This window comes from Mauremys reevesii, linkage group 27 (genome assembly GCF_016161935.1).
Source record: "Mauremys reevesii isolate NIE-2019 linkage group 27, ASM1616193v1, whole genome shotgun sequence".
NCBI lineage: Eukaryota > Metazoa > Chordata > Testudines > Geoemydidae > Mauremys > Mauremys reevesii.
Window position 1 is genome coordinate 7,152,083 of NC_052649.1, and position 26,918 is coordinate 7,179,000.

The 26,918-nt window shown below is 53.7% G+C and overlaps 1 protein-coding gene across 9 annotated transcripts; it reads left to right on the plus strand.

The window, feature by feature from the left end:
• The first annotated feature begins 384 nt into the window (after window positions 1–384).
• WIPF2 (WAS/WASL interacting protein family member 2) lies at window positions 385–24,935 on the plus strand. Of its 9 annotated transcripts, none has more exons than XM_039516464.1 (10): window positions 385–545; window positions 1,398–1,487; window positions 12,244–12,432; window positions 14,986–15,112; window positions 16,073–16,205; window positions 16,668–16,787; window positions 17,529–18,191; window positions 19,340–19,549; window positions 20,925–21,026; window positions 24,612–24,935. In XM_039516464.1, the coding sequence occupies exons 4-10, from the start codon at window positions 15,050–15,052 to the stop codon at window positions 24,701–24,703; spliced, it is 1,383 nt and encodes a 460-aa protein (XP_039372398.1). In that variant the 5' UTR covers window positions 385–545; window positions 1,398–1,487; window positions 12,244–12,432; window positions 14,986–15,049; the 3' UTR covers window positions 24,704–24,935. The 9 variants fall into 9 exon arrangements, with proteins under 9 accessions (XP_039372398.1, XP_039372399.1, XP_039372397.1 ...); XM_039516465.1 differs by lacking the exon at window positions 12,244–12,432 and adding an exon at window positions 12,478–12,561; XM_039516463.1 differs by lacking the exon at window positions 12,244–12,432 and having other exon boundaries at window positions 386–545.
• The last annotated feature ends 1,983 nt before the right edge of the window (window positions 24,936–26,918 follow it).

Consider the following 26,918-nt stretch of genomic DNA (forward strand, 5'->3'; position numbering starts at 1 on the left):
TGTGACATGCCAGCTCCCCAGGCCTGTGGACAGGTGGGTGCCGGGGTGCACCAGGGTCTGGCAAAGCCAGGACTGGGCCTCAGCAGCCCACCCCCTATGTGACCTTCCCTGCATGGTGGCCCAGGCCACACGGCCTCAGCGACGGTTTCTCTCGACCTTCCCAACATGGCAGCGGGCTGCTGTGTGACCGGGTGACCTCACCAGCATGGCTGCACACTCTGGGAGGACATATGACCTTTCCAACATGGCCGTCGACTCGCTCCGCGATGTTTGCGTGTCCTTCCCGACATGGCCTCCCACACCGAGGTGGCCTTAAATGACCTTCTCAACATGGCGTCTTCAACTTGTCCAGAGCGTTGAGCGTCCCGTCGCGCTCAGACCGGATGTAAAGGGGCGGGGCGTGTCCTCCGCCCATGCGCAGAGAGTTCCCCGGCCGCCATTTTGTTTGGCGGCCGCGGCTGGGGGCCGGGGAGGTTCGCTCATTTCCGGGTTGGCGGCGGCAGGAGGCCCCGGTGCGGAGCAGGCGGCGGCGGCGGCGGCTCCGGGTGAGGAGGGGCCCCGCGCCGCTGGGGATTAGCGGCCCTCAGCCCCCTTCGCCGCCTCTGGGGGGGAGACGTGCCAGAGCCCACAGGGCGCCGGGGGGGGGGCCTGGTGAGGGGCGGGGCCCTGGAGGGGCTGGGCCTGGGGGCCTGGCGGGGCAGGGGCCCTGGGCTGGCGGGGAGAGGGGTTTGGGGCCCTGGCTGGCGGGGGCGGGGCCGGGCCGTGGGCCGGCGGGGGCTGGAGCCTGGGGCTGGAGATCTGGGCAGGGAGCACTTGTAGCAAATCGGGGTGGCTCCGATTCCCTGCAGCACAGTGGGGTCCCCCCCCCCGTTTCAGCCCTTCCTGGATGTTTCTTGCTCTTGTTAATTGCCCCAGGCTCGGGGCGGGAGGGGGATGCTCTTGCCGGCTGTTCCAAGGCTCTGTCTTGCCCCGAGCTAAGAGCTGCTCTGCTCTTGGTGCCTGCGGGCCCTGAGCTCTGACCCAGCCGTGCACTGCTGACAGAGACGGTCTGGGGCATGGATCACCTGTCTAAGGTGACTCGCTGAACCCCCAGACTCCCTGCATGAGGAAGGTGGGATTTCCCTTTCCAGGGAGGGGCTAGTTCCTCTTGCCTGGCCAAGGTTTGTCTCTCTCAAAGCCCTTGCAGCACCGTAGTGTGTGGCATCCTTGCCCCTGTGGGATGCTGCTTCCAGTGGACGCTTGTGTCGCACTAGTTGGGAAGGAGGCTGCGGCCATATCTGCATTGCCAAAGCACCTACCTCTGCCTGACAAGCTGCTTGTGCTGCCGAATCTTAAATTGCACGTTCTTTTCCGAGAAGAGACACTGAGTTCTTCCAAACTCCCTTTCCGTCTCCCAGTCATCCCCCACGCCTGAATGTGTGCACCTGCCGGTGGTCTCCTGGAGCGCTCCAACGTGTGGCCACTCTCCCGTGAACGACTTGCAGGAGGTATGGACCGTCAGCCGGGGGCAGAGGATTATCCATTCTTCATAGACGCTGGCAAGCATCTTGACCCAGGCATTTATCCCTGCTCAGTCTGTTACCTGCCCAGCCTTTAGCCTTCTCAAAGCTAGGGTTATGTGCGGATGAGGAAGAGCAGACAGACAGGTTGCCAGCAGCATACTTAAGAACTTGGCTTGCATGTGATGGGTTTGTTTCTGTTGCTGGAGTTTAAGGAACGGGCTGCATGAGAACACCTCAGTATCATCTGTAGCCTGGAAGCTGACAAGCCAGTCGCAGCCAGGGAGCTCTCCTCTGGGCCAGGACCAGAATTGCCCAACTGGTCAGGTGCATGATGGGGTTTCTCACTTTCCTCTTAAGTGTCAGGTTTGGCTGCAGTTAGAGGCAGGGTAACAGCTGGGGTGGACCAATAGTCTGATCCCATCTGGTAAATTGTGCATTGCTGTGGTTCTAACTGATCATGTGATAACCTGGCTCCTGCCAGGAAATGCTCAGTAGTAATCCTTAACGTACCTCCCCCCGTCCTGCTCTGCGAGCTCAGGGGCTCTGTGCATCCATTGTAAATCTTTGGGGTTCCCAGTGCAAAGTCCTTGTTTAACCAAACAAATGAGAAGGCAGCTGATTATTTGTTGTTTTATCTTTCATGGCTTGAAAGAAGTTGGTGTCAGGCCAATGTGCCGTGGTAGAAGCGCTGTCCTTTCCCACACCCTGGCTCTGCAGATTTAATACGGCTTCTTCCTGCCCTTTATTATTCTCCTGCTTTTCCAGGCTCAGGCATCACCTGTGCAGAGACTGTGACTCTTAGTCTGCTATAGGCATTTGGCTGTGTGGTATCTTGGTGCCCCCAGATGATCTCCAGGGCTCCAGAACTGGAGGCGGGATTATAAATGGGCTGCGGGTTGGGGGCTGGGTATGGGAAGAATATCTCTGCACAGCCTGAGTGCGTGCGGGGTGACACTGCAGGCTGTTGGCTTGCTCACCACTGTCACCTGCCTGATGGGCTCGCCCTTGCTCACTTGGCTATTCAGCCCCCGCACAAGGCTGTGCAGGGAATGGCTTGTACGGGAAGAGCCAGGTAAATGCATGTCAGGTTTGAGGTGCTCTGGCCAAATCGCAGGTGGGAGCTGGGTCTGGAACGGCAGGTGAGGTGTGAGAGGCAGCAGCAGAGCTGGGAGTGGGTAGCCCGGGGCTGGATTAGGGAGTCATCAGCAAGCAGCGTACTACAGGCAGTGTGGCCTGGTGGCTAAAGCACTAGACTGGGATTCAGGAGACCTGGGTTCTACTGCTCATTCGTCGTCTGGGTGACTGGGCAAGTCACTGCCCTGCTTTGTGCCTGTCCTCATCTAGCAAATGGGGCGATGAGACCGATCCGCTTTGTAAAGCGCCTGTGATCTGCTGATGGCACGTGCTGGATAGGAGCTAGGTGGGATTCCTGGGGCTCGGGGGCCTGCAGCGAGTATTTTCCAAACCACAGCTTGAGCTGGCTTCCAGGCTGATGCATCTGGAGTGAATCTCTCTCACAAATCCATTTGCTATTAATAAGCTATGAATAATCCATCTCCGATTCAGTAGCTTTGAGGACCAAATTCATGTAGAGAGAGACAACGGCCCCCTTTGCAGCTGTTCAGGAGCCTTGGCAAGCAGTTATTGTAATGCTGCCCGATGGGATGCAATGGAAGCAGATGTGAATTGCATGTAGTGATCTGCGGATAAATGAGTGCACAGCACCTAGCACCTTGAGAGCACTTTGCAGGCATTACCAACAGCTCCTGGTAGCCAGCTGGGATCTGCATGGAAGTCACTCTTTGCTGAAATGCAGGCGTTGTACAGGGAGGAGGCAAAGAGGCACCTTCAGGCTAAGGACCAAGTGAGGCTAAAGCGAGCTAGGACGGGGATGTTACAGCTTCATGCCCGGGGTTGTGCAGCTGTCCTGGGGTTGTGCAGCTGTCCTAGCGTTGGGCTGTGCCGAGGATGGAAGCATCACAAGGGGAGTCATTTAAAGGAACCACTGCAGAGAGCGTATTTCTTCCGCTGCATGCGGGTGGGAATGTTTGGAAAGATGCCGTGAACCCCAGTGGCTTTGTCTGAGGCCTCTCGTTTAGCCGTCAGCAGCCTTGGATTCTGCTCTGCCCGCTGTGGGCTGCTCCCCATCTCTTTGGTGTGGCCCGTGGCAGCCCCGCTAGGAACTCCAGAGGCGCTCAGCAAAGTTGACTCCCCTTCACAGTAGCGCCTTGGCGGCTGCTGAAGTTACCAGTGGAGTTCCAGCACAAGGTGTGAATTTGCCCGGTGTCGTGCGGGAGGAGTGATTTGAATGACCCACCTGCAGAGAACGTCTCCTGCGGTGCTGGGCTGTCGCCTGCGTTAGTGTGTTAGTGCCATGGCTTATTGTGGTTGTCGCACCCCTCGGGAGTGCGGCACACCCGCTAGGCTCCTCGGCTCACTCGTGGAGAGTTTATCGGAAACGTTGTCAATTGGGCTCTTGCTGCAAACTGTTGAACGACATTGCAAGGTTCTGCCCAGTTACTGCTGTGTGTGGAGCAGCTGTGATGCTCCAGATGTGCTCAGCTGTATTGCATCGCTGCGTAGGGCTCTGACGGAGCCCTGGCCCCTCTGCATGACAGTGAGCTGTGCATTGGGCCAGGAACTGCCCAGACTGGTCCTGAACAAATACAAAGCATCCGATCCAGCAACTTTGCATACGCTTAGCATGTGAGCTGCACCACCCAGCTGGGAAGAGAGCAAGCCGTGCGTCGGCTCGGCACACAAATCGCCCCCTCTCTCCAGACATGATTTCTTTGCAGCTGGGCCATTGCTCATCAAAGCCAGACAGGCTGGCTTGATTTACTATCTTTCCCCTTTTGCTGGATCCGTTTGACTTGTGTTCATAACTCGGTGCTAAATCAAGGCCCTACTTTTATGATGTAGGCCATCATGTAATGGCAGTGTGTGAATGTCTGAAGCGCTCGCTGCTGCTCTGGCAGCAGGGTATTGGAGGCAGCAAAGAGAGTCGCTGCTCGAGAGCTCAACTCCGTGATTGGATTTTCTGTTCTAACTTGATTGGGTCTCCCTGTATTATCTTTGAAGCGAGGCGTGACAGTCCCCTGCATGCCAATGGAGAGCTGAGGCGCCTGCTCCAGAGCTGGCCTCTCGCTTCCTGGCTCTCTTTGCTTACAAGAGGGCTTTTGGTCCTCAAGTCTGTCTGACCTACTTACTTCTCGCTCTTTCAGAGGGCAAGACAGAGTCGTTCTTCCAAATAAAAGTAGGCTTTTCACCACGAAACAGACGTTGCCTGGGGGAAAATGGTCCCTAGTTAGACATCCCACAAAAGCAAACTGTTGTCTTTCCTCTCCTGGCTTCCCAGTAGCACTTACTGAATCAATTCCCTCTCAGCACTGTGCGGCTCGCAGTGCTTCTGGGGTGCAGTAACCACACTTAGTACTGGAGCATTTTTACGAAGGTGAGTCTGTTTCATTGGCCCCATTTTGCAGAAGGGGAAACTGAGGCTCTTAGCGGCTGTGACTTGCCCAGGGTGTCACAGACAGCGGTGGAACTGGGAATGTGATTTGGAGATGCTCTGGATGTACGGTCAGGATGAGTGAGAGGCTGCCATTGTCCCTGACAAGCAGTCTAATCGTCTCGCCTCTGATTAGCCCTACTCCTGTTTCTCCAGAGCCCGTCCTTGGACAGCAGAGCAGCAGCACCCTTGGAAATGCTTACAGCTCTGGGAGGCTATGGCTTGTCTCGATGCATGAGGCAGACCAGGACCCAGCTCAGTGTTCCAAGTGCAGAATCTTCCTTACTGGTGATGCGTGGCCAGAACGGACCCAGGTGACTTTCGGGTCCCACTAGAAGCACCACAATGGCACAGCTGTAGCGTGGCAGCTGCACCACCGTGGCGCTGTAGCGTAGACACAACAGTATCGGGAGGGGCTTTTCCGTCACTGTAATAAATCCAGGTGTTGTAGCTAGGTTGAGGGAAGAATTCGTCCATCAACCTAGTGGTGTCTACACACGGGCATAGGTCGGCTCAATGACCCCACGCTGGGTGTGACATTTTTCACACCCCTGAGCGATGTAGGAAGCCAACCTAACTAGTGTAGACCACCCCGGGGATGACTCTGCCAAGGGGCTGTTAGGCAAGCAGCCCTTGCAGGTGGAAGTCGTCGAGAGGGTCAGCGTTTGGTGTGGCCCCTTTCCATTTAAACAGGAGTAAATGAGGTGACCTTGGAACTCCGGAGAAAGGGGAGAACTCTGGAAGTTGTCAGCCGCAGTGTAGGTGGGCATAGTCCATGGAGTCGCGCTGGGTCTGACTGCGTCCCTGGGTGTTGATCCAGTCCTGGCCTGCTTAGGTGTTGTGACGTCCTTGCTGAACGGGACCTGCTTGGAGAGCGCTCCTGGAGTGTTTGGTTACACCCAGTGCTTGTCTGTGCTTCCACCCCAGAGCTCCCTGCCAAGTCCGCCGAGACTCCAGATGTGCCCTCGCTGCTGTGGTTTGGCTTAGTAACAGCTGAAAGAACAGCTAGGATCTGCGGCTCCCATTGACTGCCGGGGGTGTGGGCACCTTCGAAAGTCAGGCCTGGTCGGGGCCTAAATAGGCACCTGAACTCTCCCCCCACCCCCCAGTTTGAACAGCTTAGCCATGGTCTGACCTAAGAAACTGAAATCGGTCTCCCTTTGGCGCGGCTGAAATCACGTTGGGCTGACGGGCACCTTGATTCCAGCACGTGGGTCCCTCATCCTTGTGCCTACCTTGTGGGCAGCCTGCTCCCCAGCAGTGCCTGGGCAGTGAGAGTCAGGGTGAGGCAATCCATAAAGAAAAGGTAAATCTTCCTGCTACAGCTATGGAGCCAGTGTCATCCTGACGAGTTCTGCTCTGCACCGTATAGGCCTGTCGGGGCAGTACCTGATCCCAGTGCTTTCACTGGGGTGGGCGTCCTGGATGGCCACTGGGCTACTGTTCTGAGTGTGCTGGCTACCCATGTCCAGTGGCAGTGCGGTACCAGTGGGCCAGGCTGTTACCACACCACTGACTTTAGTCCCACCTCAGTTCTCCCTGTAGCTGTCATGTAATTGCTAGAGCAAATGCTCTTCTTCCTCTGCTCCGATCTGGCTGTCAGCGCAAAGCCTGCTTTGGCACCTAGCAGTCTGAAAAGCAGCACCGCGCAGAGCTGACTGGGAGCAGGGCGGGTAAAAATCCCATTTTTTATTTAAATTGGAGTCTTTTGATGAAATTATCTTTTTAAAAAATAAAGCTGTTTAAAATCTGAATGTAATATAGACTATTTACTATAATATACTATCAATTTATTATATTCTCTTGAAACATTTCTCTAAAAAAAACCTCTGCTGTTGTGTCTGTAATTCTAGTTACCACCCTAGCGCAGCTTGATACAAATGAGGAACAGAGTTAATTGGCCAGTCAGTAAGCAGTGGATCATTCACCACTTGGTAACATTTCACACATTCTCAGTTATGCTAGACAACTGCTTAAATAAACATGGCTGGTTAGTGGCTCCTCCTAGGCAGCAAAGCGATGTACCAGCTCTCCCGCAAAGGCTCTATTTTGTTGTAAATCAACATGTTTAACTGATTAGATCAACTAAGCAGAATGTGCTTTTGTTTAGAAAATAACTGAAGTCCCAGTAGAAAAGTGGAGTTAAATCAGTCAGTGATTTAAATCCGTCCACTGGGCTGGGTGCTGAGCTCTAATCCTGGCTGGTTGGAGTGTCAGTTTCACCCCCTGTGTTGACACAAGACCTTCCTTATACTCACCCAGCCCTTGCAAAACACACACGCCCCTGCAACTGGAGCTGTTGTGATGAAGGCCCTAAGACCTGCTCCTTCAACTCCTGTTGCCTTCAGTGGGAGTCTTGCCTGAGTAAGGACTGCAAGATTGTCTTAATCTGGTGGTCCCTGGTTATGCGCAGTGGCCTGTGGCTAAGACATGATATTAATAATGATTTGGGGACCCATGTGGACTATCCACCATGCCAGGCAGGCAAATGCTTCCCTTTACATCTTTCCCAGAGTGCATAGGTAGTGGTGGGGATTGCAGAATGCTTTGCAGGCCAGATTGCAGAGAGCGATGTTGCAGTCCTGCCATTGGCAGGAGAATTGCATATTTATGCCATAAAGCACCTGTATGGCTCTTCCAGCAGAATATTGGGCCCATGTATATTTTGTGTCTTCAGAAGTGTGCACAAACATTCAGCATTCCTATAAATGGCCCAATATCACTTGCAAGCTCTGAATAGATGGACGTTGCTCTTGTAAACTTGCTCCTAATTGCTCGTGAACTGCAGAACTGGTTAGAAGCAGCAGCAGCATTTTTAGCCACTTTGCTGTATGTTTTTTTTAAACCTGTTTCCTGACTGCATCTCTTCTCTCTGTGAGGTCATTCTGGCTTTGGCGCAGCTCAGGGTAACCAGACTCTCCTGGTGGAATTCCATTAAACGGTTCCCACATTGTTACAGCAGGGATTGACCATCTGTCGGAGCTATGCAAAATGACTTGCCCTGCATAGTCTGGATTATAAATCGGTTCATCTCTGCTTGGCCTATGCCTAGGAAAGCCCTGCGAATGCTTGGCTGTGTCCCTGGGCCCAGGAGCTTGCTTTCGCTCGATTGCATGGAAGGACGAGAGACCTAACTCTCCCCACGCAGAAAGAGAAGAATGCAGGGGACTGTGGTGGCCCATGCTGCCTCCCAAGGCAGTGCTCAGAGATCCCAGCCTGTGAAAGAATCCCTCCTAGAAAGTGGAAGGGGCAGAGAGGCAGGTAAACCGCATCTCCAGTCCCTTGTGGCCTACAGGAAAGACCAAAGGCTAGCAAAAGGAAGGTGTTAAAGGCCCAGGAGGTCCTGGAACAAGAAGGGCTGTGAAGGTATCTTTGAGGAGTGCTCCACAGGCAGCTGGTCCGTTACTAAGTGCGGATGGGTGGGGATGACTCAAACTGGAGAACACAGAAACTCCTGGGAGTAAGGACGAGCAGTCTGCACAAGCCTGAGCCTGACTGTCTGCTCTGTAACTTCATCGCCCCACAGCCCGAGTCAGCGGAGCTGGACCAGCCCTGGTGTGTGATAACAGTGGGGACATACACAGCGAGGGAGTCGGGAGAAGACACTGGCTGGGACTGGCCATCATGGGGCCAAGGAAGTGGCCGCCAGCTGGGGCGCGAGAGGCGAAGTTCCCTGCAGCACCGCGTCCAGGCATGAGGGGGTTCCCTAGAGGTGAAGATGCTCTTACAGACCCTTAGCACCTTTTGAAAATGCTGTCAGCCTAGCCAGTAGCATCTCCTCTGTTCCTGCCTTGCTCAGTGCTGAGGCTCATTTCATTAGACATTCCCCTTGCCTGGTAGATTCTGTTATTGCACCTAAATTCTGCTCTGAGACAATTCTCCACTTCCTGCCCTAAGCAATAGCCCTTTTTTCTTTTCAATTGAGAGAGTTTAATTTATTCAAAACATACAAGCAGCTATTTGAGCTCTTAGTGGAGGGGGATGTTAGATCGAGAGTCACTAAAGAAATGTCATTTTTATTTGAACTATAAGCTACTAACTTCAATCAAACATAAGGCGCTGGGGGCCTTTTTCTGCTTGCAGCATATTGTTTGGTCGGAGGCGTGGGTGGTGCAGTCGAATGCATCCTCCTTTCCCCTCCCCAAATGCCTTTATGGGGTCACATTCTAAAGCCTCAGAAAGCCCTCGATTCTGCCTCCATTTCCTGTTGTCGGCGAAATGATCAGTAGAGGATTTTTTTTAAATAAAATGTGGATAAGAAAAGTTTTCTTGTTAGTTTCCGTCACATGCGTCCCCATCCCTCTCTGCACCTCACGGGCGGTTCTGTGGAATGGGGGGAAGGAAGCCCCTAACTTTTTATAGGAGAAGGGGTGTTTCCTGCCTGCCAGATTGCTGTTTCCTTTGCTTCAGTTTGATGTGATGACAGGATTCCTTGATCCTGCTGACATGTTTCCTTTGCCAAATGAAGAAAATTAAGATTTCTGGAAAGCTGTTAACGCGTGGCCCAACTTGGCAGCCCTCCAAAGAGCGAAGCTCCCGCTGAGGTGCAAAGCGGGGCCTTGCTCCGCTGAGGACCCTGGAATTTGGCCCTGTGGCATCAGAAATGTATTTGTTCCAGGTTTGTTAAAAATGCACCGTCAGTGCCCGTGGTGGTTGTTAATTCATGATGAGTGTCTGAGTCCTGCAAACTGAAGCAGGTATGTCTGTCTTCACTCCGAGATGGGCCATGTGTCTGAGAAGCTCTGAACTGAGATGGCAGCTTGGTCTCTTAAAACATTTATGATACATTTTTTAAAAGCTTGACTGATCCAAAATCTGAGATGTTTTGCAGAATAAATTAGTTGTGTAGCAACCTCAGTGCTCTTCAGAAACAGACTCGGGAATGTCACACTTCAGAGTTGGGTCTGGAATATTGAGTCCAGGATCTGGAATACTTTTGAGAGGCAGAAGGAGGAAAGTACGGAAGTGCTCTAATCTTGCGAATAGTCCAAAAGCTACTGTAGCTACATCCGGCAATCAGTCCCCCATCGGAAGGATTGGAAATTCCACTCTGATCTGCAGTTCAAAGCCACTGCCCTCCCTGAGGATGAAATGTTGGCTTCATCTTGGTTTGCACATGCAAACTAGCTGTAGAAGCATTGTAACTCTAAAATATAAATCTGGCACGGTATCCAAATCCCTTTGAAAGGTGGGGAAACGTGCTCATGACCTGTGAAAGGCACTGCTGCATCTCTAGTGAAAAGTCGTGAGTGGATCATAAAGGATCAATACTGAATCCTGTAGAAAACAAGTTTTTCCCTTTACAGCACATCTGGAGTTCACAAATGTCTAGAAAATGTAGACGACTTCCAGCATGGGTTTGATCTGTGTAGATTTTCCAAGGCTAACCACAGTTGGTCACTAAAATCCAATGAGCTTTTGAGCACGAAGTTTGGTTTAGTTATTCTTTAAAAGCGGGGGTGGGGTGGGGGAGGACTTGCTCTTACGCGCTATTGAAGTGCTTGCAAACAGACCACTTCTGATTTGGGTTTATTGGGCAGATGAACTAGTGGGTGGGACACAAGCTGAGTTCTGAATGGCCACTACAAAGGATCTCCATCAAAGGAGGCCTGCTTGCCTTGCCATCCAAAAACCACTTGCCTCCCCCTGAGCTCTAGGTTTTGTTGATGGCAACTGAAGAAACTGGGAAGAAGATGCTTCCTTTGGTTTTGTGTATAAAAGACAAATGTCCCTTCCCCGGGTTTAGCCAAAGAGCATGGCTGTGTTCTGTGCGTTTGCCTGCTGCCTGCTTTGGGTCTTTCAGATTGCTTCCCCCACAAACCAGAGGCTAAACCGCCAGAGTGTGTGAAACCCGGAAACGTTAAGATCAGTTTCCAGGTAAAAAGCCTGGTTAATAAAGGACAAAGCAAAAGAAATGCTGGGAATCAGCTGTCGAAAGGGCGCGTTTCCCATAAGGCGCAGACTTACTGTTAAGGGGCTGTAAACATTGCTGTGAGAGAGACTTTCTTTTATCAGCTGTGTTGACTGTCTTCATGAAGGTAACAAGATGTATGCGGGGTTTGTTTGTTTGTGTTTTTAGAAGATTCCAAGATGTAGATTACTTCAGCGTTGCTCCTCGGAGTTTTCTCCTTGTTTCTCTGGGTATAAGGTAACATGCTCCAATAGGGGCTGTGTTTTGAGCTCAGTTGAATTCAGGGGCTCTTCATTTTAAACCTGACCCTTGCTGAGGTGTTTGCAGTGTTGGTTGCAGGATATTAGAGAGACCTTTCCGAGGAAGAGTGCTGGGTAGCTCAAGCTTCTCCCTTCCACCAACAGAAGCTGGTCCAATAAAAAATGTTACCTCCCCCACCTGGCCAAGTAGATAATCCATAATGGGCATTAGGCCACGCTTTAAATGAAGTGACCTGTCCATTAGAAATCTAGCTCCCTTTTCTCGCCGAACGGCTTTAGCTTAGACTTTCTGCCTTTTTTCTTCTAGGACAGAACCTTTCTTTGAATGCCTGTTTCAGGACACTGCGACTTCTGCTCTGGCACATGCAGTGTAAAGCATTCGGGGATTAAAGTGCATCCATAAGAATTGTGTGTGACTCTTTCCCCAACCAACCCACAGTCACTCAGGTTAATTCTGGGGATTTTCCCCTCTGTTCCACTGAACAATTGCATGTCAGACTGATGAAGGTTGAGTAATGATCCCAGAGGCACAGTGAGGTCCCAGGGGTCTGAAGCAGGAGTGCCCTGATTCTATCCTGGACTTTGCCAGTGACTTGCTTTGTGAGCTTAACCAAATCATGTCCTCCGTTTCCGTGGAGTCTTTGTCTAGGCGGCCCATTGCAGTCGTGTCCACGTGCTGCTTCCGTAGCATCTGAGCACGGCTCGTACCCGCCCGGCTGGGCAGGATGGGTGTGTGCAAGTAGAGGGCTAGATAGCAACACCTTCCTTTGCATGGACTGCGATGGGGATTCCATACTCGGAGCAAGCTGCTGAACTCAGCAGAGATCCGTTACATTGCTGATAACTCCTCTCTAATCATCTGAATGTTCCTACAGGCCACGCGTCGAGAGGATGGGGAGCAGCTTTTCACGGCTTTGATACTTTTAAAGAGGAAGTTGGGTGCTAGGCACGGCTTTCAAATACCTGAGGGTGAATCATAAATCTCTCTACCTGGTGCGCGTTTCCCAGCTGTTACTGCTAGCTAATTACCCCCAAGCTATTTTCGTCTTCTCCTCCAAGCTATGAAATCACAGTATTGGCCTTGTGACATCACAGTCACTTCTGTGGCAACGGGCCGGGCGAACGTCAACACGAAAGCATGAGTTCATCGCAGGAAGGAGTGGGAGCACACGGGATGCTGCTCAGGGAGCAAGCTCCTATTCAGACGCACCGACGGCAGTGAAGGCAGCGCAGACAAACCCCAGCCAAGTATGTGACGTTATTTCTCTTACCGAGAAATTTGTTCTCTTTCAGGTCTGTTCTTGTGTGAGTTCCCATCTGAGTGGATTTGATGTCTTACTCCGATTCGCTTGTCTCCTCCATTGTTGTGAGGACAAGGTGGGTGAGGTAGGGTCTTATTGGACCCACTTCTGTTGGTGACAGAGAAGCTTATGAGCTTACGTGGAGCTGGGATTAGTGTCTGGGAAGTGGTGGGAAGAGCAATAGCTCTAGATGAGGTCTAGATTTTATTGAAAAGCAGGGACCTCGTCCCGAACAGAATTCCACAGCGGTGTCAAAATGAAGAGCTGGTGTCTGGAAGGGCGCTCGGGTAGCTGGATTGCGGCTCTCACTTGGTGGGCCGTGTTCAGACAAGGAGCCTGGTTATTTAAAGAGACGCTTCTAGCTGAATTTTTTTCGTAGTAATGTTTCAAGTGCCACTTAATATCACTGTAAACGAAAGACTTAAAGTGACAAATATTTTTCTTCTCTATCTTCTTTGGTTTATTTATGTATTTAACAGCAGTTTGTGTAGGGCCAGTTTCACTCTTTCCCACTGTCTGTGTGGATCTTTCACACAGCAGCAAGAGAGGGAAATGTTTAGAGACGTGGTTGTAAAACCACAAATATTATTAGCACGTGGGCTCTAGGGCAGGGAAAGTCCTTTACATTATTTTGAACTGTGGTGTCCCTTTAAACTAGGCAGTACATGTAAAGGGTGAGCCTGGAACCTCCCTAATTTGTCTGACCATTCTGGGGGGGAAGGGGTACTGTGGGAACGACGGGATTCTGTGAATTCGCGTGAAAGGAAATGCACACAGCTTAAACTGCTTTGGTAACATCACAAAATGTACATGATTTATGTAGACAATATGGGTTGCCTCATTAGTAAATTGTTCTCTAGTTCATTTTGTAGGAATAATGAAGTCTTATTACAAGCCCTCATTGCAGCATCTGTTGCTCACTTCCCACCTCTCAAAGGTTGGCCAGGGTTTATTTTCTGCATTATAAAGTTGTGGACTGGCACCATCTTGCTGTGTCATGTAACTGTCTGTTAAACTCCCTGGTTCGCTTATGCTGGGATCTGGGCAAAGGATCTGAAATCTACATGCTTTAAAACGTCAAAGCAAAAGATTGAATTATCAGGTGTGAACACAATATGTGCTTTTAATATCGGATGGTCTCTGCCTAGGAGTATTCTGGTGTCTTTCTCCATTGGTTCTGCTGTGTAAAGTTTTCATCCTCTCTCGCTTTTTGCCTGGAGCACACGTAACTCCTGCTTTGACAAGTGAGTCCTGGCATTCGTCACATTCCAATCCCATTAGCCGCTGCTGTTTGAGAGTTTTTTAATTTTGTAATTTCATGTTGTCAGACTAATGGCTCTGACAGGTATCGGTGTCTTGCAGTCACCTGGTGATTCACCATCTTGTGCCTTTATCTGCTTCCTCCACGGAAATGTTTCATTTGTGACAGTGGATGGTTTGCGCAGGCTGTTAAATACCCAGGTTATACAAAGGCCCAACAGCAGCTGGTTGTCGTGTTAGGTAACCTAGAACTCAGAGACGCTATTAGGAGATTTCTATATGAACAGTTCAGACAGTGAAATCCGCTCCCATCAGGTGCTTTGGAATCACTGTTAGAAATAACCTAGACACTGGGCCAGATTTTCAGATGCTCAGCTGGCCCTTTGCATTGGCGCTTGTGTGGGATCTGAGCCTCTTTGAAAACCTGGCCGTTAATGCTCCCTTCTCAGGGATGGTTCAGGGAGAAGCGATTCTACACGGCTGTGACCCAGGGGTGCTGACTCCAGGTCTCTTCCATCTTGATGATGATTTACACGATAAAAGATGTAGATACATTGATGGCTTGTGGCTCCTGGCTGGGAATTCTGCAGTGTTAGCTCTCGATTGATAGAGATGAGCTGTAGATGTCATGGGCCCGTTAAATCCCTGCGGAAGCAGCCTTCTGCTGTGGAGGAAGTGGGTAGATGGGGTATAGGAACAAACCAGCTCCCTTGATCCTTTCTCAAGTGAGATGATTGGGTTAAAAATGAATTGAATTCTGGATGCTCTGCAGCTCTCACCAGTCACATGCTTCCTGGGCAAGTGCTGATCCTTCCTTGCTAGGAACCGAAAAGCGGGTCCAGATACAGGGTCTGGGGATACCCCGGGGTCCTGCAGGGCTGCTCTTCAAGGTGGGATTGAACTAGTTGCCTCTTAAGGAATTTTGCTACCGATCTCGCCCCTTAAGCTGGCTGGGAGGCGGCACTCGAACTCGCAGGCATTGCCCTTCTGAAGCCGAGCCCTCGGAGGAGTCTCTGGGCGGCACTGGGGCTGCTGGCGGACGTCTGTGTGGTGCTGTAGTGTAAAGGGTCCGCCTGCGGTTCGCTCCCATGATGCCGTGTCGTTGTGGACTCAGAAGGGCAGGGGTTGCTGACGTGGGGTGTTTCCACTCGCACCAGTTGCCGTTCCTTGCCCTGGCACTCGCAGGGTTGTGTTGCTGAAACAGCCTGCGGGTCCCTGACTGGTTCTGTCTGAATTACAGGTATATGAGGGACCAAACGCTCCACGGACACTAAGCAGACTGAGCCAGCCAGGAGTGGGAAAGGATGCCGATACCTCCTCCCCCTCCACCGCCTCCTGGCCCCCCTCCGCTGCCAAGCTTTCATCAGGTAAGGCCCACTCACCCCCTCTCTCTGGGGCTAGTGGCTACTCTGCCCTTCCGCTTCCCTTCTCCTTGGGCGGCTCATCTACCTGGGGTGCTTTCTTCACAGCTGCGTTTTCTCTGGAGACGCCAGTCTACCCTGGTGCATTGCTGGAGGTGTGGGCGGCAGCTTCAACTGGACTCCAGAGACTGTGTGTAACTGTGGATAAGTCACATGACTCCTGCCCTCAGTGTCCCTGGCTGTGTGGTGGGGATGCTAAGTGCCGGAGACGTGTATATTAATGAGGTGATCTGGCACTGTGTGGTGACGACTCACTGCTATGTCCCCTCAGCTGTGCGTCACGGCATGTCACTAGCAGAACTCCTGCCGTGAGCAGCAGGGAGAGCTAGGAGCGTTTTGGGGCAGCGGGGAGCTGGAGCTGGTCAGAAGCAGGGGATGAGACGAGGGAACGGGAAGTGAAGTCACTGGTGGGCTGACGGTTTCCATCACCTATCAGTTGGTCGTGGCGCTGCCGCCACCAAAGCCAGCGGGAGGTGCGCTGGGGAGGGCTGAGATCCTGTGATGTGCGCTGCTGCTGCCCCCTTCCCTCCCAAGCAGCCCAGAGGGAGAGCGAAGAATCTCAGGTGTGGGTCTTATGCCCTTTGCCCAGGCGGAGACGGGGACACTTGCGTCTGGGGTAAGGGGGAGAGGACTGTAGCGCCGCTCCTCTTGGCGGGCGTAGGAGGAACCTGCCCTGGTAGCTGTGCCTTGGTTTGGTCTGGCGCGATGCTCCGTCTGGAAGGAAGGGATTGAAGCAGAGCTGCCTCCTGGCGGAAAGGACGGTGCAATGGGGCCGGGGGCTGCAGTCGGGGTTGGAACGGGGGGAAGGGAGGGTTGGTTTGTAATCAGACTTCCGGCGAGTCCGTCTGTACCGGCAGGGCAGGGCACGGACTTGCTTTCTCTCCGTAACGTCCCTCTTGTCTCCAGGCAAACAGCGAGCTCCCGAAGCTGAGCCGAGAGGAGCAGCGAGGTAGAGGAGCCCTGCTCCAGGATATCTGCAAAGGGCCCAGACTGAAAAAGGTGACGCAGGTCAATGACCGGAGCGCTCCAGTCCTAGAGAGTGAGTATCCCGGAGTTTTGGGTCCAACCTGCCCTGCGGTGCCACTTAGCCCCAAAGCCCCTGTCCCCCTCTAGCTGCGATTCCAGCCCCTCCCTTAGGTGCTCCTCTGAATTGCTGCATTCGTTGGGAAACTGCAGCTGCTCCGTGCTGGCCGCGTTGGTTTCTCCCCACACCGTCCCGTAGAGGCTTTTGATGCCCCATACTCCTCAGCTACAGTCCTCGTTCTGTGAACGCGCACTCGCTCCTGAGCCGAGGCCTGGGCGAATGTTGGGGCCCCAGCTGCAGACGGGACAGCCCCCGGGGAGAGCAGAGCTGCCAGTGCCCCACATACACGCCTGGCGCTGCGTAATCTGAGGCACCTGGACCTGGACCTGGACCTGGGATGCTTCAAATCGAAGCCCCAAGGGGACCCGCGGGAGGGAGGCTGCGTTAGGGGCTGAGTTTGGACCCCTCTCGTTTCAGAACCCAAGGGAGGAGGAGGTGGTGGCTCCGGCTCCAGCTCTGCTGCGCTCCAGCCCAAAGGCGGCCTCTTCCAAGGGGGCCCCCCGAAGCTCAGACCCGTCGGAGCGAAGGACAACTCAGGTACCCAGGAAATAGCTCGCTGCCGTTGCTTACTGGTCACCAGCGTTTAGCCGGGTCGCGGGTCTGAAATGCTGCTGGGGTGCAGGGCGCATCACAGCACGTTCAATGCACCAGTCCCAGTGTGTTGGTGTGAGGCTCTGTCACGCCCATCGCAGCAGCTGCCCTCACTTACACAGACACAGGATACAATTACCCCACCCTCGCTAGGCTCTGGTGCCTGATCTGGTCTCAGAAGGGCTGGGGGGTTCTTACTGCATGAAACCAGGGTTACCAGGCCTGCCCAGACCGGGGGAATGGTCTGAACACAGGCCTAAGAGCCAGGCGATAATCCCAGTTTTTACAGCCATCCTGTCTGGGACTTTGGGCAAGCCAGTGCGTCCCTCTGTGCCTCAGTTTCCCCATCTGTCCCATTAAGGATAGTTTATTTCCCGGGGCGGGGTGAGGCTTCTTGTGCTTCAGGAATGGCCCTAGGTGCACCAAGTGTTACCAGAAGAATGTTACTTTGCATTTCTTCTGTGCGTAACCCTGGGTTAATAAGGGCTGCTTGGGACAGGAGCCATCAGCTCCCTCCGGAGATCCCTGCGTTGCCATTCACCCGTCCTGGCGCTCTGGTGAGCCGAGCGCGCTGGCTGCAGTGTGTCCCTTCGCACCAAGCTGAGCCCATCGGTCTCCCTTAACTCCAGGCCTGGCTGGGACCTTTTCCCTCCCTTGGCAAATAACCCAGCTTTCTCTCCGTCGCAGACAGCTCCTCCGGCAAGCAATCGCTGCAGGTTCCTGGCTCCAGATCAGCAGCCCCGCGGCCCCCGGTGCCCGTGACCAACAGCCGACCTCACGATGACTCCGACAACAACCGGGCTTCCCCCCCCGAGCTTCCCCGGATGCAGAGACCCTCCTTGCCTGACCTTTCCCGCCCCAACAGCGCCAGCAGTACTGGCATGAAACACAGCTCGTCTGCCCCTCCGCCCCCGCCTCCAGGCCGCCGAGCCAACGCGCCCCCCGCCCCCCCTCCGATGCATGGCAGCAAAGCGCCTTCCTACAACCGGGAGAAGCCGTTACCGCCAACTCCAGGACAGCGGCTCCCCACGAGCCGGGATGGCCCCCCAGCACCGCCCCCCATCAAGCCCCCCACTTCTCCAGTGAATGTCCGAACGGGGCCAAGTTCTCAGAACCAGTCTCTAGCTCCCCCTCCGCCCCCCTATCGGCAGCCCCCCGGCGTTCACAACGGCCCTTCCAGCCCCACCAACGAGCTGGCCCCAGAGCTGCCCCAGAGACACAACTCTTTGCATAGGAAGACCCCGGGCCCCGTGAGGGGCATGGCTCCTCCTCCACCCTCTTCAGCCTCCCCGTCGCTCCAGAGTAATCGACCCCCTCCGCCGGCCCGAGACCCTCCGAGCAGGGGAGCAGGTAAGAGCCCCTCCAGCGCGGGGCTAGCATGTCCCTCAGGCAGCCACGCGTGACGCTGCTGCAGGCTCCTGCTGCTTTGCGGTGGTGCAGCCGCACGGCTCCCAGGGTGTGAGGGGAGACAAGGGGGGGAGGGAGCCCCCAGTGTCTGCTGCGGGTGAGGGGCGTTGGTTAGTCAGCTCACCGATGTGTGTCTGATCCCCGAGGGGGTGCGGCCTGCGCCTGGAACTTGTCCCTTGCTTTAGAGGCCTCATCTGCAGGAGCTGCCTGGGAGACAGGCAGAGCGTCAGGGTCTGACCTCGGCCTTTCCCAGAACGACTTAAGGCAACATCCTCTCTTCTCTCTCGGGTGCCCTCGACTTCCCCCTCGCACTTGGCTCCGCGGCCGAGCGAGCGTCGGGAAAGCACGGCACTAGGATTTTAGCGTCCTCGTGGGCTGCGCCACAAGGCTGCAGCTCTACCTCGGCTGCCGCCAGCGCCGACCCCCCAGCCCTAGAATCCCTCACTTGAGTCACAGCTCCGGAGCTGGTGCGTTATTCTGTGTAATTAACCGGATTGGGAACAGGAGCTGAAACGGTCTCATTGGGGCGCTAACCAGCAGAAAGGCTCTAGTAGATACTTGCCAGGCCCTGATCCTGATGCGCTCGAGCCTGGCATCTCGGCCTGCACTGGAGTCTCAGCTGGCGAGTGGGGGTGGGGTGGGCCCCTGAAAATACTGGCCAGAGCCTGACAGGTGAGCTGCGTGCTGGGCTTCTGAAATGGTACCAAACAGTCTTGAGTGTGGGTTGGAGGAGGGTTAAGCCTGGCGTCCTGTGCCCCCCTCTGGCTGCCCACTGGAGAGCTGGGCAGTGCCCTCCGAGCGGTGGAATAACCCTCCGTGCCCCATTGCTGGAGGCTGACTCCCTAGAGAGCGCTGTGACGGGCCCAGGCTGGGTGGGTGGCCGGGATGATCCAGGAGTGTCTCCCTGGCCCTAGCCTGCGTTTGCTGGAAGCTGGGAGCGGGCGACGGGCTGGATCACTCGATGGCTGTGCTGCTCTGTCCATTCCCTCTGGAGCACCTGGGGTTGGCCGAGACCGGCTGCTGGGCTGGCTGGGCCATCGGTCTGACGGTTCCTGTGTCCTTATCTGTGCTGATCAGGGTTTCTATTGCAGCGCCCCCGCCCCCGCCCCCACTGATGCGGAATGGTGGTCGTGACGCTCCCCCGCCCCCACCCCCCTACAGAATGCATGGGTCATCAGAGCCTCTGAGTCGAGGCAAACCTCCGCCCCCACCTACCAGGACACCGGCTGGGCCGCCCCCTCCACCTCCCCCAGTGCGAAATGGGCACAGAGATTCCATCGCCACCGTGAGATCTTTCTTGGGTGAGTAGATGTTAGAGCCCAGAGAGAACCCGCATCGCCAATGCAGTCCAGATTCCAAATGGCCCTCTGGTTGGGGAGGAGCATGGAAAGATGCTGTTCTTGTAGGTCCTACGTAAACAAGGTGTGAGCCACTCCCTGCTGATGCCGCAGCAGTTCAGGAATCTTTGTGGGTGGGCATACGACTCTCCAGCAGCTTGAGCTCCTGGGTCTGTCTCTGGTACAGTGCCTCTGCTGCGGCTGTGCTCCCTGCCCTTAGCAGCCAGGTGCTTTCTTGGAAAGGGCTGACCTCGCCCTCCCCCTCCTCCCTGCTATTTCTGTCCACCTGCATTACTGCAGAGGGGAATCCTGTTCCCTCCCCCCAGCGCATTCGGTGCCTCATGTCTCTCTGGCCCCTGGCAGCCTGGCTTATGATACCATGTTGTGGTGTAATGTTAGCTCCTTCAGAGACGAGGGGGGATACAGTGGATGAATTTCAGGGTCTTGTAAAGGCTTTGGGGGTGGCGGGAAGCCCTGTGCTCCCTGGCCGTGGTGTCTGTGCTGGCTAGAGGGGTGGGAAACCTTCAGGAATCCCCACTCCTGCAGAGCACTGGGCTTGACTACTGAATGAAAACCTGCCGGCCTTTGGCAGTGCCAGGCGTGAGACGTGGGGCTGGGCAAACTCCCTGTGTGTCGCTCTGGTACCGGATTTCATCGGGCTGGAGTGATCAGGTTCTGGATTCACCCCCTGGCTTGATGTCAGGCGCCCCACTCAGAAAATCTAACCATGCTCGGCTGGAACTTGAGCCTCGGGAACCATTTGGCTTCTGTCTGAATCAGGCCCAGGCCCACTGGGAACAGAGAGTGAGGAGGGAGCGTGTTGCTGTTACCAGATACTGGGGCCCAGCTATTCGACGAGGCTGAGGCCTGATTTCCACTCGTGCAGCGCTCCCCGTGGCTTTGCAGCTAGTGCAGTGAATGGAGGGCCCCCGTCAACGGGATCGTGTCTCTAACTGCGTGATTAACACCCGCTGATCATGTTCCAGGTGGAAATTCAGCCCTGTGCATGGAGCCATTCTTCTTTGTCAGCCAGCGGCTGGCAGCATGGCAGGGGGAGAAATTCTCCCCTGGTTCATTTATATTGACTTGCTTAGCCAGTTGTGTTTGACTCCGCTCCCCCCGTGAAGCCCGGAGCACGACCAGGGCGGGGTATGTCCACCCCCAGCTGCGCACACATGCACGGCCCAGCAGGTGGGCAGAGGCTCTCCGTGTTCCCCCCAGCAGCAGAGCGCGTCTGCGTCGCTGGCTGCGATCGGGAGCGCTGAGAACTCGGGATGCCAGGTGACCGTTTCCATTTCCTCTCAAGCTGCCTTAGCTCACCCTTTCCCCTTCTTCCCAGATGACTTTGAGTCCAAATATTCCTTTCATCCCGTCGAAGACTTTCCAGCTCCGGAGGAGTATAAACACTTCCAGAGAACTTACCCCAGCAAAACGAACCGAGGTAGGTGATGGACCTAGCCAGCGTGTCTTGCTGCTAAAATATCTGTGCCTGCTTGGCAGAGGATGCCCCAGCGCCTGCTCCACTAAGCCACCTGGGCGGCACGTATTGCTTCGGAGTGGGAGGCTAAAGCGACGGCTGAGCATCGCTTTCCGCTGGCTGGCTGCGCAGCCTTTCTATCAGCCCTTCCCTTTCTAGGCTTCTCCAAGCCCCTGCAACTGGTCTAACCCCAAAGGTGCCTTGATTAAACTCTTGGCCTGTGGCAATATTGTCCCTTCTAATAGCGCCCCCCAGAGACCTGCCTCCGTCAGTGCAGAGCTTCCAGGGCTCTGGCCTCCCCATCTGAGCTCCCTGGGAGCCTGCTGCTGACACACTGGCTGGAGATGCAGTCCTGATCCCACCCACTCCTGCAAAACCCTGGGCCTCGCGCTGGGCTCCTCCACGGCTCGTTCAGGGCTGGGCAGCTCTTTGCATCCCCCGCGTTGGGGGGCCTGCACAGGCCCCAGTGGAAGCTGGAGCTGGGATAAGCCCGTACACCAGTGACAGCTGGGTCTGTGGTCGCTGGACACGGGCTCTGGGAATCCCCAGGCACCCGGGGGAAGTGGCCCATGAGTGCACAGACGTGGCAGGCGTTGGCCAGGCTGGTGTCCGGGAACGATACTTGAAACAGCAGCTGGCGAGGAGACCTTTGAACTGAGTGACTTGGCCAGAAAACTCCTGGGCATCCTGCCGCAGCCTAACTAACCGGGCTTCCTTGCCTTGCAGCGACCCGGGGGGCCCCGCCGCTGCCTCCCATCCCCAGGTGAAGTCCAGCTGCATTGTCTGGTTGTTCCTTGGTGAGGAGACGGACCTTCTCTCCTTTCCTTGAACGGACTCCCCTCCCCGCCCCTAGGAACCTGCATGAGAAGCTCCCAGTGTCTCGTTTTGTTTTTCCAATGGTGCAAGGAACAAACAAACCCGGATGAATCCCCTCTCACCTCCATCTATGCATTTCATACCTGGACTTACCTGGGTGAGTCCCTTCCTCCACTTTAGAGCTGCAGATCTGCGGGCCGCGCCGGGAAGAGGCTTCCTGCACCACTCTGCAGATCTGTGCAAAAAGACTGTCCTGGTTCACAAGGTTAATATAACGTAGGATGAACTCCAAGCCAGGCAAGCCAGCGTGGGATGGCTTTGGGGCCAGAAACCAGTGTGGTGCGGCCAGTACCCCCCGGTGCTCCGTGCTAGGGCAGGGGCGGGCGGGGTGGGGTGGGAGGTCAGACTTGGAGAAGGGAGGGCAGGGAAAGGGGTGGCGGGGTCAGATTTGGAGATGGGAGCGCAGGGAAAGGGGTGAGTTTTTTTTTTTTTTAAAGTGAAATGTCTAGATCACTACTGGCTGTGAACACTATGTACTGATCAGCAACGAGGTGCAGGAAGAGTTTAAACTAACGTGGTTATTTACCCAGACACACTAACTGCCATTTCCCCCCATGCATCCAGCGAAGGGGGTCAGACTGTCCCACAGGAACACGGGCCCACTGGGTGGAGCAAATGCTAGCACAGGGCATACTATAACGGTGGCTGTACCACGCAGGTGGTTTGTGGGCCGTGTTTTGTCTGGGGATGCTGTCCATGGCTGCATGGCCCTTCCTCCGAGTGCATCGTTATAACAAATAGGGCACTGCTAGATGTCCCCCCGGCGGAGAATTTGACAAGACTAATCGTTCCTGGGTTTTTAACCTGGAAACAGCAGCTGCAAGCGTCTCCAGCTCGCCCCCCGGTTAGGAGACGGATGGTAGCTAGCGGCCCGCGGTGTGGGAGCTTGCCACTTTGGGAGCGGTCAGCTTAATCACACTGATGGGTTCCTGCAAAACGCTGCCTCCCTTCCCAACGGGTGGCGTGGCTCTTCATGCCTTGCTGGGTGCGCTGATTTTAATGCTAAATGACCAAATTTATAATTTTAACAGGAAGACGATAATCGTTGTAATGTTAATAAGCAAAAACTATGGAAACCCTGCTAACTAGGTTTTAATCTGTGGGGGGGAGATCAGGGGCCTCGTGTTCTGACTGTGGGTCACATGGTTAGTGTGAAAACACTCTCTCTATTTCTCATGGGGGAATTGCCTCGTTTGGCCAGACTAGCTAATGACTGTTCATATTCCATGGAAGGGTTTCTAATAATAATCCAGTACCTAGCTGTTGTTTTGCCTTATACACTACTTCTGTCCTCCTGTTGGTACCAGATTGATGATGATTCTGTATATTTACTCTCTAACCGGGAGGGGTTACGTTAATCATAGTTACTGATCTATTTTGTATGTTGTAAAAAGCTTGTAATATAGGATTAAGGTGGGCTTGTTGCCAGGATACTAAAATCCTCACCTTGAAACTGCTCTTTTTCTATGATGAGGGAAATGTGTCCTTCTTACGTTCAAACTAGGCAGCACTCATGTTGAGAACCACTGCCCAGTTACAGGAAATGTTGTTGGGTTTGTTTTGTTTTTCTGGAGGAAAAATATCTGCCCAGCTTAGCTGGTTGGAAGAGAAGTTGATGCACTGTGCATTTTTGTTTAAATAAATTTTAAAAAAGGAAAAAGTCTTTCCCTGTAATGTTCGCTCCCTGTAAGTCTTGTTCTGGAAGCAGAGGGGCTTCTTTTAAAAGGAAAAAATAAAAACCAATAAGCTTGAAATTGCATTGATATAAAAATAATAAAGATGCACATCTGTTCAAATCGCAACTTGGGGGCCAAAGCACTTTGCTGTTAGGTGTTTCGCATGTTGTCTTGTATGTTTTGTGGTACTTCCATTGCTCATCGGAGACCTGGGAGCGTTTCCGGCAGCTCACCGCTGTGCTGCCCGTACGCCTGGGTCATTTATCGGCCAGTGGGGAAACGCAGGCTGAACCCGCTTTGTAGCAATTCAGGGAGTATCCAAGGTGGTTCTGCCAAACTGGGCCGTGACTCTTCAAAGGCTGCTGCTAATGGTAGATCCCTGGGAGCCCTTAGAGGAGGCATAGAATTGTTTGGGTGGGGAAGAGGGGCAGAAGGAAGATACCACTGTATGCCAATGTGATGCTTCCTCAGCTAGTCTGACCAGTTTCACACCATAGGACTAGTGAGAAGAGAGCACTAGACCGGAGCTTCGCTTGGCAGCGTGGGCTTTGCTTGGGTTGGGTTTTTTTCCTGACTGCTTGAAATGGGGCCCTTGAACCTGGGCTTTTTGTAGCAATAGACACTGCACCAGCGAGGAGGTGTGTCCACCCCCAAGAGGCGGGCGAGCGAGCAGTCTGGACGCTCCAGCTAGCGAAGCTGCGTTGTGCCCTCCTTGGGATCATAGGGATCGGCTGGGAACAGAGTCCCTAACGGTCCTGTTTTTCGTAGTCTTGCATTGCACCTGGAGCAGCTCCGAAGGGCTGCAGAACGGAGAGGCTCAGTGGGTCTTCAGTGAGAGACCCGTCAATGGGAAAACTCTCGGTTCATGCTTACGGTGCCTTACCTGTGTCCAGAGCATTTCAGACTCCTCTCCTTGTGCATAGTCCCACCACTGCGATTGGTTTTTCCTTCCACCTGTTTGGTCCTATTTTAAATCCCCACTTCCTCTTGACTGCAGCGCCACTGAAGGGTTCCAGTTTCTTGAGTCTCTCCCATGGCAGTCGCTCCTCGGCACGGAAGAGCTCAAGTATTCAACGGCCCGTTGTATAAATGTACCAGACCTGACCTGTGTGTGGAGTCCGCACATTAGCTGGATTTTTATAATTTATTGTATGAATTTTTTGTTACATTTTGCTGCAAGACTGTCGCCATCTCTAAAGGTTTGACTTCTCCCTGGGAGGGATGTGTACTGTAGCTCAGATTCTGGTCTGATTTTGTATGCTTCTTCCTGTCTCTCCTACATGCAATTCTTTAAACCTCACTATTAAAATAATAATCCCAATGCTCTGTTGTGCTTTGGATTCTTGCCGTGTGGCGCTGCTCGAGGGCCCGAGGAGCTGCTGGCCCCGCTCTCTCATCTCCCAGTGGAAACAATAGCTGGATGGAGGAATCACTTGTGGCAGGTCACTTCACCTGCCTGGGTTTTCACAGCCCACATCTGTAAAATGGGGTGACCCAGACCTGCCTTTCCTGAAGCGCTCTGAGCTGTTTCCTTGTAGCTCGCTAGCTAAGTGTCAGGTGTCGTGTCCGGCTCTGTGCAGCTCCTCAGCTAGTGTCAGAAAGGCAGCCGTGACCTCGGATTTGGAGTGCCTGGACTGAGAGGCCTTGGATGGGATTTTTCTCAGCGATGTGGAGTGCCCCCAACCCTGTGGATTTCAGTGGGAGATGCAGCTGCTCAGCTCTTCTGAAAATGAGGGGTGTCTATAGACATTTGGAAAAGGGTGGCTTTAGCGCTCTGTGCCTCGGTTTCCCCATCTCAGCATTCTGGGCCTGTGAGGTGCATTGCGATTCTCAGATGGGAAGAAACGAGAGCAAAACCCAAGGCTTCAGCAACCCCGAAGTTTGCAATCCAGCGATCTGCAAGGCAGAGGATGCCAAGAGCCTGCTGTGTATCCAATGGAACAGGCAGCTGACCTGCAATTTGCTACTGGCTTGGCTGGAAGGTCTCATTAGTAAATGTTGCCCCTGCCTGTTTTTGTGACATAAGATATTCAACTGGGCAGCTTGGCCTGGCCAGACCTTCACCTGAGCGTGGTCAGGCCAGGCATCCTACATCTGTATGGGAGCTGCTCTGCAGCGCCCGGAGGCGGCAGGGCTGAGTGGAAGCAACAGTCAAATTCTCCCCTTCTGAAAATTCCGCTTTGGAAACTTCTCAGAGCTGGGCAGTACCCAAGGACTCCTGGCCTGCGGGGCAGAAGCCTCTGGCCTAGTGGCTGAATAAATAAGAATCCCACTTCCTCTGTGTAGAGGAATTCTGACCCAGGGTGTGCCCTGAACCCAGCTGTCTCGCAGCTCCTGGAGCTTGTCGTTCTAAATTCTCCTAGAACTAGGGCTTCCATGAAGGGTAAAGAGTCTGCACATGGCTGCTTCACCATAATGAAGGTAAATGTTCTGTGGAATGCTAATGATTAGTGCAGCTGAGCACAGAACCAGCTGGCACTGTCACTGCCTGCCCAGGTTGCAGTACTGCCTTAAGATTTTAAAAATCAGCTCATTTCTGACCCCCATAACTCCACTGCTTGTGGCTGGTTGCAGCAAGGTGGATTCTCCAGTAGTAGGTGCTTAGAGCTGGCTGCTATTTTTCTCAGGTGGTTGAGAAGCTGTGCTGTATAAGCAGTATGGTACTGCCCTTTGATCCTGGAGACCTAGGGTCTAGTCTCTGCTCTGTGACCTGGGCAAGTCCTCTGTGCCTCTCCCCATGATTTAGATTATGCACCTGGCTGGGCAGGAACTGTTTCATGCACTGTTTGTAAGGTACCTAGTACCCTGGGTTCAGGTGGAGCCTAACTACTCTAGCTCATAAGAGGAAGATGTAATTTGTGCTCTTATAAATTCTCTTTATTTTCTGACCTGTGTGGTTATGGGGAGAAGAGAAGGTGAGGGAAAGAGAACTTGGTTAATATTAACCCTTATCTACAGGCACCTTGTCCCAGTTAGCATTTAGCAGGCTTCTTTAATAATACACCCAGGGCTGTTGCCACCCTGCCTATCAGCCTGGGAGAGAGACTTGCATTGTTTAAAAGGGTGGGTTTTAGCAGGCTTACAAAAAATAGCAGAGTGGCTTTTTTTAGTGGCAACCGCCCTCCTCCCTCCAGCGCTAGTCCAGGCACCAGTGGTATAAACTACCTCAGCCACACAGAAGAGGCTTCAGGCCTTGGCTTCTCTGCTGCCATTATGCCTGCTGAGGTAGGCTGTGGGTACTTGATCACCATAACTATCCTGCTATAGCAGTCAGGGCTGGATCCTCACCACCCCTGGAATTTTG

Excerpts from the sequence above, each read along its gene's own strand:
- WIPF2 (XM_039516464.1), top strand. The coding sequence starts at position 15,050 with ATGCCGATACCTCCTCCCCCTCCACCGCCTCCTGGCCCCCCTCCGCTG. Across the intron at positions 16,788-17,528 it reads CGGAGCGAAGGACAACTCAG|ACAGCTCCTCCGGCAAGCAA; the intron begins GTACCCAGGAAA and ends TCTCCGTCGCAG. Across the intron at positions 21,027-24,611 it reads CCCCAGCAAAACGAACCGAG|CGCCACTGAAGGGTTCCAGT; the intron begins GTAGGTGATGGA and ends TCTTGACTGCAG.